Source organism: Alternaria alternata, assembly GCF_001642055.1.
Source record: "Alternaria alternata strain SRC1lrK2f unplaced genomic scaffold CC77scaffold_12, whole genome shotgun sequence".
NCBI classification, from domain to species: domain Eukaryota; kingdom Fungi; phylum Ascomycota; class Dothideomycetes; order Pleosporales; family Pleosporaceae; genus Alternaria; species Alternaria alternata.
The window spans coordinates 62,141-77,544 of record NW_017306201.1 but is presented as its reverse complement, the minus strand read 5'-3'; the positions used below and the strand labels follow the sequence as shown (position 1 = coordinate 77,544).

General features: G+C 52.3%; 8 protein-coding genes and 1 non-coding gene across 9 annotated transcripts; 3 read left to right on the top strand and 6 right to left on the bottom strand.

Moving 5' to 3' along the window:
* Positions 1-28: 28 nt before the first annotated feature.
* Positions 29-3,008, bottom strand: CC77DRAFT_1020999 (hypothetical protein). Its single transcript, XM_018525178.1, has one exon. It carries the CDS (start codon positions 2,670-2,672, stop codon positions 153-155), a length of 2,520 nt encoding a protein of 839 aa, XP_018385028.1. The 5' UTR covers positions 2,673-3,008; the 3' UTR covers positions 29-152.
* Positions 3,009-3,386: 378 nt separating this feature from the next.
* Positions 3,387-5,252, bottom strand: CC77DRAFT_937546 (MFS general substrate transporter; the record flags this gene model as incomplete). Its single annotated transcript, XM_018534558.1, has 5 exons — positions 3,387-3,767; positions 3,816-4,212; positions 4,263-4,484; positions 4,537-4,983; positions 5,146-5,252. 5 exons carry the CDS (start codon positions 5,250-5,252, stop codon positions 3,387-3,389), a joined length of 1,554 nt encoding a protein of 517 aa, XP_018385027.1.
* A 529-nt stretch (positions 5,253-5,781) lies between these two features.
* CC77DRAFT_131491 (FabD/lysophospholipase-like protein) lies at positions 5,782-8,218 on the bottom strand. The gene is made up of 4 exons (XM_018530182.1): positions 7,774-8,218; positions 6,816-7,715; positions 6,738-6,766; positions 5,782-6,684 (listed from the first exon to the last, which is right to left on the bottom strand). The coding sequence occupies exons 1-4, from the start codon at positions 7,941-7,943 to the stop codon at positions 6,098-6,100; spliced, it is 1,686 nt and encodes a 561-aa protein (XP_018385026.1). The 5' UTR covers positions 7,944-8,218; the 3' UTR covers positions 5,782-6,097.
* A 601-nt stretch (positions 8,219-8,819) lies between these two features.
* Positions 8,820-9,746, top strand: CC77DRAFT_1061953 (hypothetical protein; the record flags this gene model as incomplete). Its single annotated transcript, XM_018528480.1, has 1 exon — positions 8,820-9,746. One exon carries the CDS (start codon positions 8,820-8,822, stop codon positions 9,744-9,746), a length of 927 nt encoding a protein of 308 aa, XP_018385025.1.
* Positions 9,747-10,069: 323 nt separating this feature from the next.
* On the bottom strand, positions 10,070-10,156 carry CC77DRAFT_t50. The gene has a single exon. It is a non-coding gene; the product is annotated as a tRNA-Asp (tRNA).
* Positions 10,157-11,079: 923 nt separating this feature from the next.
* On the bottom strand, positions 11,080-11,796 carry CC77DRAFT_1009351 (ribosomal protein L28e; the record flags this gene model as incomplete). Its single annotated transcript, XM_018523589.1, has 5 exons — positions 11,080-11,251; positions 11,332-11,456; positions 11,537-11,560; positions 11,610-11,698; positions 11,754-11,796. 5 exons carry the CDS (start codon positions 11,794-11,796, stop codon positions 11,080-11,082), a joined length of 453 nt encoding a protein of 150 aa, XP_018385024.1.
* Positions 11,797-12,249: 453 nt separating this feature from the next.
* Positions 12,250-12,670, top strand: CC77DRAFT_1061951 (hypothetical protein; the record flags this gene model as incomplete). The annotated part of the gene is made up of 2 exons (XM_018528479.1): positions 12,250-12,301; positions 12,351-12,670. The coding sequence occupies 2 exons, from the start codon at positions 12,250-12,252 to the stop codon at positions 12,668-12,670; spliced, it is 372 nt and encodes a 123-aa protein (XP_018385023.1).
* Positions 12,671-12,895: 225 nt separating this feature from the next.
* On the bottom strand, positions 12,896-14,313 carry CC77DRAFT_130164 (RNA-binding domain-containing protein). The gene is made up of 2 exons (XM_018530180.1): positions 14,190-14,313; positions 12,896-14,142 (listed from the first exon to the last, which is right to left on the bottom strand). The coding sequence occupies exons 1-2, from the start codon at positions 14,213-14,215 to the stop codon at positions 13,170-13,172; spliced, it is 999 nt and encodes a 332-aa protein (XP_018385022.1). The 5' UTR covers positions 14,216-14,313; the 3' UTR covers positions 12,896-13,169.
* Positions 14,314-14,479: 166 nt separating this feature from the next.
* Positions 14,480-15,281, top strand: CC77DRAFT_1020994 (Tom7-domain-containing protein). Its single transcript, XM_018525177.1, has 3 exons — positions 14,480-14,535; positions 14,590-14,702; positions 15,022-15,281. Exons 1-3 carry the CDS (start codon positions 14,509-14,511, stop codon positions 15,041-15,043), a joined length of 162 nt encoding a protein of 53 aa, XP_018385021.1. The 5' UTR covers positions 14,480-14,508; the 3' UTR covers positions 15,044-15,281.
* The last annotated feature ends 123 nt before the right edge of the window (positions 15,282-15,404 follow it).

Genomic DNA, 15,404 nt, shown 5'->3' with positions numbered 1-15,404 from the left:
GATGTTACGTGGGATGCATTAGAGGGCTTGAATTGATGCAGCAATGTACAAACATATGTATTGAGACAGAACCTTCTTTCAAAGGAGGAATTACTTGTCCATTTCTTCTTAAACATCGGGCACGTTAGATCTACAAGAGCGCACTACCAACTTCACCACTCGTCCGTCTCTTCTCCAGCATACCTCCCGTCCGCCAGCAACAACTCCAACATCGCATCCAGCAACCCTCTGTGCATGCCTCTCCCTTGCAGCGCTCTGACCTTGTTCAAAACCGGCTCTCCGTTATTGACGCAATTCCAATAATCCCACTTCTTATCCATTTCAATCCACGCCTTGTCAATGATGTCCCAGAGCTTGGGATTCGGATCGATAACATCAAGTTGCGGACCTGACGAAGAAGTTGAGGAACGAGATGAAGAAGACATGAGTTCAATATGGATAGTATGCGAAGTGGGTACAGCATCCAGCGTGATGAGCGTACCATTACTTTCCTGAGTAACCTTGTGCGAAAGGACCTTTGCATGCTTCTTGGTAGTAGGGGAGGTTGTGACGCAGCGTATCTCTGTACCCTTCTTGGGTGTATGAGCCAGTAAGCGGATCTTCCAAGACCGGTTCTTGGGAATGGCGTGGTTTTCAGGTGTGGTAGGGCCAATGTTGATGACGCCAGTAGATTGCTTGTAGGTAATGGGTGTATGTGCGAAGCGCACAGTATCATCGGCTGATTCTTGGCCTTCGTCGTCGATGATTGAAAAGCCGCCGTCGTCAACAAGATGCCCTGTGCCATCATCTTCGATAAGTGTGAAGGACCCGTCTGCGCCTACAGCAAGGAGGATTTCCAGACCTTCTGGGTTGGGAGAGCCGGATTTGGGTCGGTAGGCTGCGTCGAGGGGGATTATGGACCCTTCTTCTGCGAGCACGGGAACGAAGTTTAGGGGACGGTGGACGGTGAGTTCGCCGGCACGGTTGTATACAATGCCAGTAAAGATGTCGACGTAACGGCCTTCTGGGAGCCAGAGCTTCTCTGCACCAAGATGCGTAGTCTGGTCGCGTGGCTGGGTAATGGGGGCAACAATCATCTCAGAGCCAAAGCGGAACTGGTTGGGCACGTTGTAAGCCTCGTCAGCCTCGGGGTGGTCCCAGTACATGGGTTGAATAAGTGGCTCATCATCAGACGCACTCCTCGCGTTCATCGTGTACAGGTATGGGATGAGGCGGTGGCGGAAACGTAGGGTGTCTTCTACGATGACGCGTGCCTCTTCGTTGAAACGCCAAGGCTCGCGCGTGTTGAAAGGATTGTTGTCTGAATGTAGGCGCAAAATGGGGGACCAGCAACCTAGTTGTACCCATCGTGTGTAGAGTTCGTCATTCTTGTAGCCGTGTGTATGGCCACCAATGTCGTTGCTCCACCAACCATACCCAATGTTGGACGCAGTTGCTGTAAACTCAGGCTGAAAGTGCAGACTGTCCCAGGTGATGATAGCATCACCGGAAAAGCCGATCTGGTAGCGCTGGGCTCCTGGGCCGCCAAATCGGGAGAGAATCAGAGGGCGCTGAGAACCACGACCACTATCAAGGAAGTGAAAGTGGTTGAGCACCCAGAGAGGGTCGACTCCGGGGATCTTGGATGTGTTGCCTTGTTGCCAGTCCACCCACCAGAAATCTACACCTCGCTCTTCATGCTCGTGGTGTACGATGTCGAAGTATGCGTCCATAAACTTCTTGTCTGTGCAGTCGAAAGGAATCGTCTGCTTAGACTGTGGGTCGATGCCAAGGTATTTGGCAACTTCGGGGTATTGTTCCTCGTGCGGCCGGAAGCCGTCTGCTGGATGCAGATTGAGCGTCAATTTCATGCCGCGATCGTGCAGCTTCTTCATGAAAGCGTCGGGATCGGGGAAGAGCTTCTTGTTCCATGTGTATCCGGTCCAGCCATTGACGCCACCAGGCAAATCCCATACCAGATGCCAGTCCATATCCACAACCGCCACGTTCATGGGCACGTCGTCTTTGTCGAAGTGATCGTGCAAGTCAAGATATTCCTTCTCGTCGTAGGCGTGGTATCGACTCCACCAGTTGCCCATGGCGTATCGTGGCAGGAGAGGCTGGCTTCCCGACACAGCGTAGAAGGCGCGCATGGCTTCCCGATAGTCGCGGCCATACATGAAGATGTATTGGTCTGTCCTATCGCCACTCGTGCGTCCTGCAATCCACCCGTTATCTTCGAAGAGCATGGATTTGGTGTCGTCCAAAAGGGCCATGCCCTCTCTGGACAGCACACCAGGGCCCAGGTTGGTCCTGCCATCTACACCGTCGAGCGTACGGTTTGTGCCGCCCAGATTGGAGAGTGGCTGCCCGTATGTCCATGTGCCCGTCACGTTGCCCTTGAGATGGATCTTGAAACCGTCGGCACTGAACTTCTTCTTGTCGTATACAACGTGGAAGCGCTTGGTTACGATCTCGATGCCGTGGCCACGATCCCAGACGTAGAAGTCAGGCACGGCTAGTTTGCGGTTGATGGCGAAGGTGCTCGCGCGGTCTTCGAATCGCCCATCTTCGGCCCACTCGAAGCGCAGCAGACCGTCGGTGAGGATGGTAAAGCGGTACTTGTCGCCCGCGACAATGGCGTCCGGGTGCGCGACCGGGCGCGTCTTGAAGTCATAGCGCGCTTTCGTCATGGCTCTGTGTGGATGAGACAACACGATGTATGTCAGGTAACGCCTCTTGTGTACGTCCTGGAGGAATGTCGTGGCATTGCGGGGCGCAGCCAGATGCCGGCGGCGTCATTCATCTTAAGCACGTCCGTCTGGGGAAGGGACGGTGTGCCTGACTAAAGCACCATGGCTCCACGCGCGTGACCTCGGCTGGGTGAACACTAGACTTGTCAGGCAAGACCCCCCAAAAGGTAAGTCAGCCGACTGCTCAAAATCGGCCCTGCTACCCCCAGACGGCATACCAAGGCCATGGCAAACGACTGGGGAAACGGGCACCAGACGATGATGGTGTTGCGAACCCCAAGGGTGGAGTGGGCACGCGACGGTGTCATTTGAGCTCGGAGAAACAACAGCATCGCACCGCATACGAGGACACACATCTGCAATCTGAGCCTGCCGGACGACAGCCACTCAACTTACGAGCCATCAAATAGTCAAACACCAAAACAACCCTGGTCATCGTGAACGCCGCATTCCACCTGTCGACTTCGTATTCTTATGACCGTCTGGGACTTTGACCAACCGTTCATCGCCCGAGCTATACGCTACCCATTCAGAAGACGTAACAGCAACAGTGGCATGTACTATCATAAGACATTACTCGCATACGCTATACATCAAAGGTGCCAGCCCAGGCAATTGCTTCATAATCATACAACATCCCATAGGTGCCTATTCCTACACAGTTTCTCGATGAACCTTTTTCTCTTTCTCACCCAACGGTCCTTCGATGCCTGCAAGGCTACTCTTCCTCCTCTTCTCGTCTCTTTGATGCCTGCTTTGGTCGAGACTTTGCGCAAACTTCGATTTGGCTCTAATCTCCGGACCTTTCCAATACACGATATAAATTGGTATTGTGACCACGAAAGCAAGGCAGGCGAGGATCGTTGAAGCATATTGCAAGGGTCGCCCCGGAATGTTCTTGTATAAAGGTGTGGAGTAAAGTGAAGCGATACCAGCGAGAGCGTCACGAGCAAGATCGTTACCACCAGTTGCCGAGGAAGCGTATGGGCCATATGCAGCGGTCTGGTAGTCGATTGAAGATTGATAGATTGCATACTAAAGACTGTTAGTGGACTCACAGCCATGGTACATTTCAAGTCTTACATTTGCCATGCCGACCATCGCCGAGAAGATCATAGGCGCGATCCAAGGAATGCCATAATCCGGTCCAAGTGACGTCCAGGCGAACCCAAACAAGCCCAAAGTTTCCAATGGTGCAAGGAACAACAACCACCAAAGTCGAGCTTCGGGTGCAACAGAATCTGGATTTACCCGGCGCTTCTTTCGGAACTTGATTATCGATGGCATGTACGAAGCGTAAGCCAGGAAGTAGCTGAGCAAGATGGGTATGAAGGCAAGGCCAGCGCCGACGGTACCAAAGCCCCACTGTTCGTAGACGGGCCCAAAAGACTCCAGGAATGTGAATATCAAGGCATCACTAAAACCGCTGAGGAGAGATAGCCATAAGACGATTGGTTCAGTGAAGAACATGTAGAACGGTCTACGTTTTCGTTAGCACTAGGGCATCCGTGTCTTGGATCCTTTACATACCTCCAGAAGATAGTGCCGACCTCCTTGAAGCTCATCTTGTGACCGCCTCGGATCTCATTTGGACCATAAATATTCGCATCTTCACCCGTCTTACGTCGCCTCTTTGCCTCACGGTCCAGCAGGATCGTCGAGCGAGTTTCGGGGTTGCAGAGAAAGTGGACAGCCTGTACGAAGCCTCCGATGATGAGCTGAACCCAGAATATCCACTCGACCGATTTATATCTGAATGGCTGAGTTGGTGCTTGTCTATAAGTGTTGGTAATGATGGACTCACTCTTCTACGAAGGCTCCAATGATTGCACCGACGACAGATCCGCCAACGGACGATAGAACTAGGAATGCAACCGCAAACTCTTGCTCATCCGGCTCCCACATATCGGCCAGTACGCCAAGTGTGACGGAGCCACCGGCGGTCGATAGACCTCCAAGCGTTCGACAAACCACATATGTAGCATAGTTCTTCGACAAGGCGCATGGAATCTGCCAGAGGTTGACAAGGAACAAGCTGAGTTGTTGGATGGGCCATCTGCCATACTCTTCTGACCAAGGAGCCCAAAGTTCGCATCCAATACCGTAGGCGATCAAGAAAGCTGCCTGTGGGACGCGGGCTGCTTGCTCGCTGACGCCATGATGTTCAGATACAGCGCTAACGGCATGCGAGTACATGGAAGCATTCGTGTTGATACTGATTTGGATGAAGAAGACTACGATGAGGATCTGCCTACCATGTAATTACCATTAGCATCAGACTCCAGCCATCGAGACTTGAGACAAGCGACCAAACATGGACGTTGGGTCATGGTAGGCTCCCAAGATGCCCCGCCACAGTACTCGTATGTCACGGCAAAGCGGCACTTGGATAAGAAACACAAGCTCAACTCACCATTTGCGCCAAGTTGGAAAAGAGTATCCAAGCTTGTCCCAAGCATCACTGTCTTGAAGCTCGACCTTGTCGTCTTTGATAATTCGGTCCGTCTTCTCTTGATCCATCTCTTTGCCTTGACCATAGTTGGGGTCACGCTCTGTGTCAGGCACGGCAGTCGCCTTGCCTGCTTCTACAGTAGCCATTTTGAAGCTTGAAGGCACGCAGTAAGAAGGAAAAAGAAGGGTATGAGATGCGCAATACGAAGAGAGGAAAGGAGATATACATAACACTTTCTCACCCGCAAAGCCTACATTCACCCGCTTCTTGCTCTTTCCCATGCGACATCAGGTTACCTACCTATTCCACCCTGCCTCTGATGTCAAGAGGCGGCTGGCTCTCTCTGCGGTAAGCTTTCTCCTCCAATGTGAGGCTTGTTACTCAAAGCCAAGGGCTTGTCTTCTTACACAGCCAAGAACAATCAACTGATCGCGGGGTATACAAGGTGCATCGACCGATGATGGGAAACGGGATGTGCGACACGTTTCCCATGTTTGGTCGGTGCGCATGTTGGGCCAAGAGGAAGGATGAGGCATGGCGTCATAGGCGTTCCGTATGCTACTGCTATACGATGCTGACCAGGAGCCCGGATCTTCCTTCACGCTTCGCTTGTATTGCAGTGTGCCTGGCGCGCTGCTTGACATCGAATATATGATGCCACACGTTGCAAGAGGTAGTATAGGAGAACTGAAGGTTGACGCGACATCACGCCGTGCCAGGTCCGCGGTGTACTGCGGGGACCTGATGAAACGCACACGACGCCGGAGCTCAACAGGGTAGTGGCAAGCCACGACATTGGCGTTGTGGTCAGTCCAGCATGCACACTGTGGCAGAATGAACCGAGATTATTATTATGGCTAACGGCTTATTTGCCGTTGGACAGCTGGACCGTACATTTCATCGTCGTGCATTGCTACCTTCCCTGCGGGCTCAGCAGTAACGCCGTTATCGCGTCGACACACGCATAAAATCTCTGTCCAACCTCTGGCTGGGCCAGGTACGCCGACGTCTTTTCTTTGATTAGATCCTCGTGACTCCACTCCTCCAGTGGCACATCTTCCAGTCCCGTCACGTCGAACCGAAAGTACTTCATCCAGTTCCGCTCCATTAGTGCCGCATGTTCGGCCTCAAATTTCTCGCCCCAAGTTCTTGCTTCGGCCTTCCTATCCTCGACGCTGTTTGCCATCTCAGGGATTTCATTTTTCCGATCGAGACCGGCGCCGGTTCCGACTGAGACAATGATCATCATGTCGTTGGCATATCGGAACAGCTTTCTACACTCGTATAGAATATCGCGAATCGGGTTGTTCTTTGTAGTCCCATGGTCGACAAGGCCTTTTTCAATCACGAAGCGTTGCGGGACGCCGGGCTCGGATTGCACATATCGTGGGGCTGCTGAAGTCGCTTTCATCGCTTGCCATATGGGCATGTTTGGTTCCAAGTCCGGTCCAGTTATGCGCCGTGTTTGATATGATCGTATCAGAGCAGCTTTGTTGGTGCCTTCTATAGGTTAGTGAAAGCAACCTCATTGTTTCGTCCCAACCTGTACGTACCGATATCCATCTGTGTCGTGATTGCGAAACTGTACCAAGTCAGAATGTTTGTCCAGCCCGTCACTATGTTTTGCTTACACATCGCCGGAGTCTGGCCGTCCATCTAGGAGTACCTCGTCTGAAGTGCCTAGCTCTTTCTGAATCACGTTCTTGATCTCTTGCTCCAGTGCTTTGTCGTCAACATCTTTTACCTGTGCATGAGGGTCGAGATATCTGAAGTAAGCTCTTTTGTTCTCGAACACTTGTTTGGCAATTTGCTTATATGCTTCTCTAGCTCGGTGAGCTTGCATTCGAAGCCGACATAGCATGATGGCTATTATTCCACCAAGAGAACTGCCACCCGTCAAATCAAAGATCTGATGGCTGTCGAGGCGCTGTCCAACTTTGATACATATCGCATTCACCAGCGATTCGACTAAAAGGAGAGCAGACAGTCCTCGAATTCCGTCGCCGTCGATCGAGAGCAGGATCTTTGTCTCTCTCGTCCTCGAGAGAATCGCTTGTGGTGCTGGTATTGGGTTTGCTGATTGATCACGGAGAGCAGGATCGATGTACTGTGAAGACGGTGGATGCGCATTAGTGTGATCTGGGTGAGTATTATTTTCCAGAGCTGTCTGGGCGGTAGGGGCTGATTCTGGCGGCATTGTAGTAGAACCAATCGGCGCGGTAGGTTGATATGCGTATGGAGAGGCATAGACGTTTGCAGTTGTCGCGGATGAAGGCGTACTGTGATCTCGTGGCGATCCTGGAGGAGCATGCTCGACTACCGTAGATGGGGAAGGTGTCATGAGGCCCGCTCCTGTGGTTTGGTTGACATTTGGTAGAGACGGGTTGTGGCCGTGCAATGGGGCTAGTGGGGGAGGACCTGTGGAAGAGGGAGGCGGAGATGGCCATGGAGTATATCCAGAGTAAGGATCCCGAACAAGTCGCAATTCTGCTTCTTCCGCGACGCGTCGGACATCTGGATCCTGGGCCTTGCTTGGAGACGTTAGTTCCTTATACTGGGATATCTAGGAAAAGAAGCGCAGCGTACTACTTTACGTAGCTAACGTCCCAAGGCTCCCAGCGACCCGACAACAAGAATTGTATCGAGGTAGGAAAAGCGGAGTCATGGAAATAGTGTGTGCCCTCCACTGCTGAGTAGCGAACACAGGTAAAGTCCACCGGAGTCCACGACATGCCGCTGTGCGAGTGGTTAGGACGCATAACAGTGGACGAACCGGTAGACTGAATGCCAGATTTGAGGCAGCAATCAGCCTTGTACTGACATCTAGTGAGAACAGCGGTGGATCAGACGGCAGTCCTAGGAAACATGCGGTAAGCCACTAGCTGCCGAAGGGTGTTAGACTGTTAATCAGGATGAAGTCGCTTCTTGAGAAGGCTGTTGTATAGCCAATCGCTACGCGTCAAACGACCCGCCTACAAGGTATGTGCAGCGCCAGCTCGTTAAAAATGCTGCTATGCGTAGCGCATCAGCGACAACGCGGCCGCGTTTGACCGGCCAGGCGAGGCCCTTTACACGCAACGTGTATGGACGAAGCCGCTCGGCAAATGGGCAAACAGATGGATCTGTGAGACAAGGGCTTCGTGATACCCAGCTTATCCCTGCTTATGCGTCTGATACGGGAGGCTACTGTAGGAAACGCGATCTGATCGATCGAACGACAAGCTCCATCTACCATTGAACATCAAGAGACGGTATCCAGGGTGTGCAGCACGAGTCGGCAGGGCAATTGCCGTGCGTTGGTGATGAAGAAGGACAATTCGCTAGCCGCTAGTGCATGACCAACGTTGGATTGGGCCACGCCCGCGGCCCGCAGCGTTCCGCTTGCTCGGCTGTCCCCCTCAACAGCTTTTCGCGCTTCAGCCACACATGGCACATTGGTAACACAGATTCAGATCTCGCTTCTTGCGGCCTTGAGCCCAAGGTTGAGTTTCTATTAGTCGGATTTTGCATGAGCAGCCGGTGGTCGCGTCTCGGAACAAAGAAGCAATTTGGTGCCACCTGGACGACGTTTAAGGAATCTAGCCCCTCAGCTCCCGATTCTATTTGGATACGAACACCTTTCGTCCAGTACCGACATGGAGCTGAACAAAAATCCACTCGGCACTTTTTCGACTCTAGCAAGAGAACTGCGCGACGACATATGGTACTATGCACTCACCGATTCAACGATCGTGTACCATGCAATCACAGAAGCAGTGCCACTCCCGTTGCTAGGTTGTTCAAAAGTCATTCGTGAGGAAGTTCTACCCGTAATACTTCGAGAGAGGAGCGTCACGTTCCAGACACATGCCGCACTATCGAGCTTGCTTGCGGATTACAAGAGCGAGAAATCAGACGCGACAACCCATGAAACACCCACAGCACTAGTTCAGGCTAGACTGCCAAAGAAGATACGACTTTCGCTATTCTGTAGCGACTACCAGGCGTATAGGATGGCCAAGACCTCTCTAGAGAGGTCATTTATAGACGAAATCGGACGTGTTCCTGAAGAGCATTATGAATCGGAGCTTGACGGTTGGCGGGAGGCACTTCAGCAGTATCCCATTACACATCTTACAACAGTAACTTTGGACTGCACTTTGAGTCCAAGGTACTACGGCGGACCTGGTGATGCACCTCCAGGCATGACGAGGTTCACCAAGCGCTTGGCGACGCGTATTCGCATGGGGTCAAAGGGGAGATGCCAATGTTTACTAGTCGCGCCGTCAGCGACCTTGCGCCAGCTCATGTGGCACGCTGGCACTGGATCGCTTCTGAGGGAGTGGACACCGGCTGACGACGGGTGGTCTACACAGAAGATAGAAGCTTTTGACTCTTCTTTTTCCGCAGCGCCAGTCGATGATGATCATACGCTTCGTCAAGCTTCGGAAGGGCTACTCACTTTCTCGAATATACGACAGCCTGCTGATAACCCGTCCCCGTCTGCAAATTTGACGACATACCATTATGAACAAGGTCAACCTAGGATGCGGAAACGAAGAAGGACACACCGCGATTCCTGATGATACTCTAGACTGTTGATGGATGTAAGGGAACACGCATGAACACTTGGAGGTAGGAGTTGTATGTAAGCTGTCTGGATATCTTGAATGAAGATCGCCAGAAAGTGCTCGCAAAGACAAAATGTCGAAGTGCAACTGAATTATTTCCAGTGCGTTATTTAGGTACTGCATGTAACAACGAGAGATGGGGTGATTAGTTGCATGACGCATCGCGGGGCATGGCCACAAAAAAAAAGGCGAGATGTTTGTCTCTACTATGTCCGAGCCAGCCACCACGTGATTCACTGCACCAGAGCAAAAAAGAAAAAGAAACGCATGCTATGCTCTCCAGCGGGGAATTGAACCCCGGTCTCCCGCGAGTTGCCAGTGATGGTGACAAGCGGAAATACTGACCACTATACTACTGAAGATGACAACCCCTGAGAGGCTGAGTAGATGATTCGATGGAAAAATGTAAAATGATGTTGTACTCATACACATTTTCCAAATCACACAAGCGACGGCTGTTCAAGACTAAGACCCACCCGCAGCCCTAGGATGATAATGCCCCGGTTGTTTATCAAATGGCCTTGTGCTATTCACCGAAAATCTCAGACGGATGGTCTGTGCCCTCGTCCCCTGTAGCCTCCCAACAGCACAACGACGTTAGCAAGATAGAGTTGGAAGGGAGTAAGATACGTCTTTTCTACGTCTAGTTTTCATAGAAATTTTGAATATTCATTATGCCTCAAACAAGGGTGTAGCGTTGTGCAAGTTGTTTGGTATAACAGAGCTGTCCAGTCTTTTCCCGAAAAGGGCATGGCCTCACTCTGGTGCATGAAGTTGTCTTACTCTACTCTGATAGGTGCCTTACGCTTGCACTGCATGCTGGTAGAGGCAATAATCACACGCCTCACGTCTTGTATGTCTAGAAGCTCAATCTTCGACGTCTACAACGTAGTTTGGGAATATAGTTGGACAGATTTCATTTGTTCTCCACGATGCTGAAATTGCAATGGCGTGTTGTATTGATTGTACGTCCCACGTGAATAATACGATGAGCGCTTCTGGGCACGGGCACGGTCTGGGTGACACTTGGAGAACGTCTTTCGCGAGAATCACTTCGCAGGATGGTGTGCACATCCAGCATTGAAGCGGCAGGACCGGCATATGGTTTTCGAAGCATATTCATTTCTCGCCGAGTCAATTCGTCGTGAAGACTCTAGCTTTGTTCGTTCATGCAACCCATGCTCATTTCATTTCATGAGCTCCGAATCCCACAGAAGATGATGAACCGAATGAAGTAAAACTCCGAACCAATTCACATGCACCACGCTCTTCAGTATCTCATAATCTATGCCTCCTTGGACGCGGCCTGGGCCTTAGCACCCCTGGCCTTGGCGGGCTTGGACTCCTTGACGGGCTTCTGGCTCCTGCGGATGGCGGAGGCCTTAGCGACGGCGTCCTGGCGGAGGTCGGGGCGGTAGTTGCGCTTGGTGGTGGAGTTGACGATGGCGGAGTATGTCCTACGTTGGTCAGCAAGCGATTCTAGAGTACGAAGTGGTTGCGGTCGTTCGAACAAGCCCGTGGACTGGGGAGGACGTACTTGCGGGTGGATCGGCTGGGGCCGAAGGTGGTGGTCTGGATGGCAGACGCGGGCTGGTGGTGCTTGTCGGACTTCTTGACGAGAAGAGTGACACCACCCTCCTTGCCGGGGATGACACCGATGGCCTGTTCCAATATTGTCAACATTGCCCTTTTCTTCAATTCACACATGCGCGCGGCGCATTCGCGGTTCGTTGTGGTCGTACCTTGTTGGCGATCGAGCCCTCGTTCTGAGCAGAGTTAGTCCGTTGTCCTCACAAATTCAACACCCATGCGTACCTTGCGGCTGTACACGTTCCTCAGGTTAAGAGGATCGCGCGAGAACTGGACACCGTTCGCCCTCTTGACGAGCGTGGAGCTGCGTCCCTCTGCCATATGTCAACCCCAGTCCCATACCAATTCGTGTCCCAGTCTTTCACTCACTGGTAACCTCCCAGGCAAGATCGTGCGAGATAGTGGTGGCCATTGTGTCTGTATGGAATGTGGATACGGACGATGTCGATTGCTTGACGTTAGGAAAGTTCGCCAATATTGAATGGATGGCCCTCGTCTGCATTACCGCATGCGCTTAGTGCGTGTTTCGGGGATGGATCAATATGTGCGCCGATGCCAAGGGCGGAGCGGAGCGGGAGGTGTGACGACGCATTCACGCGATATGGGGCGGTGCAGCCGAGTGTCTTTGTCCGCGACTCCGTGGTTACGAACCATCGTCGTGTCAAGCCAACTCTTCCTAATGCCTTTATTCTGAAAGGCTCGCATCTGGATTCCATCGCCAACTTCACTTCACATCCGTTTCTTTTGTTTGTCAGTTCCTGGGTCTCTTGTTGCGCCCTCGCAGCCCTCACACACACTCCCGAAGACCTCCGCTGTGTCGCATACCCCATAAACCTTTGTAAAAGCTTCAAACAGCATCTTCGTCATGGCCTACATCCTCTACTCCGTATCATTCATCGTCCTGGTGATTGCGACAGGTAAGCTACCTTAGATACCACGCTTGCGACACAGACTAACACCGCGCAGCTGCCTACTTCACCCGGCACCGCTGGATACACCTCCTTCCCATCCCCGAACCCATCTACACGCGCCTTCCATCCTCGTTCCGCGACGATATTGAAGCCGGCCTTTCGTCCTCAGCATTTGACTTGAGTGGGAACGTGGAAGCCGGTGATTCGCGCCAAGGCCTGGATGACGCGGGGAAGAAGGAAGTTATGCGCATCATGAAGCGACGAGGCGTCGACTTCGACGAGGCCCGCAGAATATACATGCAGGACAGGTTCAAGAAGAACAACATCGGAGCGGACGGGATACCCCGCGACCCCAAGTTTGTCAGCTTCTCATGACCGTAGCAAGTGGGTATAATAGGGGCCGACACGCTTTTCACAGGACTGTCATAAATCGTTTCCTTTGTTGGAGTTTGGGCATATTACTATATTTCCTTTGTTGCCTTTAGTGGCCTATCTGTCTGACATGCTCATGGCGGGTATCTTTCTGCGGGTATGAGTTTGGACGTCGATATCTTTTGTATCCTGATCTTCCTAGTTCTGCGTCTCTTCTTTCGCTGACCTCAGCAGCGCCTCTTCGAATCAACTTTCCATGTTCCTGTATTCAATCCGCAATTTGGTGAATACCATGCTTTTCAATCATGACGATGTCCTTCCCTACTGGTTTCTACTAGCCGATTGGCACTCTTCCCAAGGAGGTCGTCATCACAGCGACAATCCTTGATTCCTGACTGCCCAGCGCCGGTCAGATCGACTTGTGAAATACCCCAGGGTGTGACGCCCGCTTTTGTAGCGAAAAGTGATGTTGCTGTAATCTGTCCGTTCGCGCCTCTTCTATCTACCTCGGTGCCTGTGCGTAGCCAGGAGGTGCTCCAAAGCCAGGTGGTGGGCCGCCAAAGCCCGGGGGTGGGCCGTTGAATCCGGGTGGAGGAGGGAAGAAATTGGTTGGAGCGCCGCTTGGTGGGCGAGCGGGCAAGCCAGATGGGGGTGGCGGAAGACCTGGATGACCAACAGGAGCTGCGGAAGGAGGTCGACCATAGCCTCCAGGTCCGTTAGGAGCATAACCAGGAGGTCCACCAGGAGGTCCATATCCTGCGCCGGGTCCACTTGGTGCACCAGGTACACCTCGGCCATCCACGCCCATGGCTGGTCCAGTTGGTGCAGCACCTGGAGGAAGTTGGAAAAGATGTGCTGGCAGCGGTTGTACTGCAGGGGCGACTCCGTGAGCCTTGGCCTGTTTCGCCAGCATACGCTCGGCTTCGTCTCCGTGTCGCTCACCCTTTCCATCCTTCTTGTACGCATACTGAACCGTAATCTGCTTGCTCATGATATACTGGTTGTGCATGCTGGCGATAGCCGCGTCAGAGGATTCGAAGTCGCCGTACGAGATGAAACCATAGCCCTTGGATGCGCTCGTGATGTCGTCGCGCGCAACCTTTGGCGCATTCACTAGCGGTCCAAAACGGCCGAACGTGTCGTACAGTGTCTTCTCGTCCACTCCAGGATCAAGGTTACCGATGAACAACTCCGCGCCAATCTCTACGTTCTTCTGCTTGTCTGCGGATGCCTTGTTCACGCGGATTCTGCTTCCATACAGAGCGACGTTGTTCATTATCTTGGGCGCGTAATCTGCCTCCGATTCTGTGTGGAACTCTACGAAGCCGAATCCTTGATGTTGCCCGTTGACGCGATCGACGGGCATATTGACGTTCCGTACTCGGCCAGCGTTGAGCATCAGCTCATGAAGGATGCGGGGTGTGACGCGCTCATGGAGGTTTCCAACGTAGACTGTTGCTTCCTTGTTTTGTTCCCTGCGCATGCGTTAGCATATGTTCAGGCATGGAATGTTGCAACTTACCAGTGACGCGCACTCGGGGCCGACATTGTGAGAGTTACGAATATATGTGCTTATCGTCTTGTATCCCGAGTCGCAATGTATGCTCAGGCGATTCAGTTAGAGTCGTAAGGCGTCGTGAATGGAGTATGGTGTCAAAGACTAGGTGAATGTATCTCGAAGATATTGGAGCTCTAGTCTGAGCCTGCGCTAACACGCATGCGGCTAACACCAAAACTTTGAGCTTTACGCATCATCGCAACATCGTTCGCTAAGACCCGCCGTCACCCATTCCTTCACACGCCTCGACTTCCTCAACCCCAGGGCCGACCACACATACACCATGTACCAACTTTCAGAAGAGTCCAAGGTACGTCATCATGTGCAATTGTTGGCTCGACGAACTTCCGCTGACTCCAAGCAGGAGCGCATCGCGCGCATCATCGATGTTTCCCGCGTCGCTATTCACTATGGCTACCTGCCTTTGATTCTATACCTTGGATACTCCCAAAGCGTTCCCAAGCCGTCTCTGATCCGGTGAGTACACTAGCCGGCCTCGATCGTTTCCACAAAAGCACAGCAGATGCCACTCTTTGGATTGGAAAGCAGTACGGGCTTTGAACGTCGGCCCAGCCACTTCTCAGATGCCAGGAAGGGCCAGTGGAGTTGCGTTCATGAGATCCTCCCACATGTGCGACGAGTCAGGCAGGCAGAACCCACAGAAGTGTTGTACGGGCATTCACATGGGGGGAGCGGCCTCCCGATTCTCAAGACGCTCGCTTGCATACTGGATTTGGAATTTGCCATTTCGTCTTGTTTCTGTTGAACTCAATGGAACATTAGCTAACTGCCTTAGTCTCTTCTCACCACTTGCATAAGCACGAAATGACGATATGACAACGACTTGCGATTCACTGTACGATACTATACACTCTAGGCGCATGGGTTCTTGGGTACGACATCTACGCGATGGTCGGGAAAACGGTCTATAGATGTACCCTGGGTTCCAAATTTCCTCTACTCTATCAAGTCGCTCGGTAGTCGGCAAATCTTATCCCACATGAGGTGGGATCTGTACATGTACATCAGAGCCTTTAATACAGATTGACGGTACCCTGCAGCACAGCTGGCGCCATGGCGTGGCTGGTCCGAGGGGTAGCCCGCTTTTTGAACCAAACACATCCGTCTTGTGTATGCGTGTCACAATTGCTGGAACTTGCACAGTCCAAGCTTACGCTC

Excerpts from the sequence above, each read along its gene's own strand:
- CC77DRAFT_1020999 (XM_018525178.1), bottom strand. The coding sequence starts at position 2,672 with ATGACGAAAGCGCGCTATGACTTCAAGACGCGCCCGGTCGCGCACCCG.
- CC77DRAFT_131491 (XM_018530182.1), bottom strand. The coding sequence starts at position 7,943 with ATGCGTCCTAACCACTCGCACAGCGGCATGTCGTGGACTCCGGTGGAC. Across the intron at positions 7,716-7,773 it reads TGGGACGTTAGCTACGTAAA|CAAGGCCCAGGATCCAGATG; the intron begins GTAGTACGCTGC and ends AACGTCTCCAAG. Across the intron at positions 6,767-6,815 it reads CGGCCAGACTCCGGCGATGT|TTTCGCAATCACGACACAGA; the intron begins GTAAGCAAAACA and ends GACTTGGTACAG.
- CC77DRAFT_130164 (XM_018530180.1), bottom strand. The coding sequence starts at position 14,215 with ATGTCGGCCCCGAGTGCGCGTCACTG. Across the intron at positions 14,143-14,189 it reads GCCCCGAGTGCGCGTCACTG|GGAACAAAACAAGGAAGCAA; the intron begins GTAAGTTGCAAC and ends ACGCATGCGCAG.
- CC77DRAFT_1020994 (XM_018525177.1), top strand. The coding sequence starts at position 14,509 with ATGTACCAACTTTCAGAAGAGTCCAAG. Across the intron at positions 14,536-14,589 it reads AACTTTCAGAAGAGTCCAAG|GAGCGCATCGCGCGCATCAT; the intron begins GTACGTCATCAT and ends GACTCCAAGCAG. Across the intron at positions 14,703-15,021 it reads CCCAAGCCGTCTCTGATCCG|TCTCTTCTCACCACTTGCAT; the intron begins GTGAGTACACTA and ends TAACTGCCTTAG.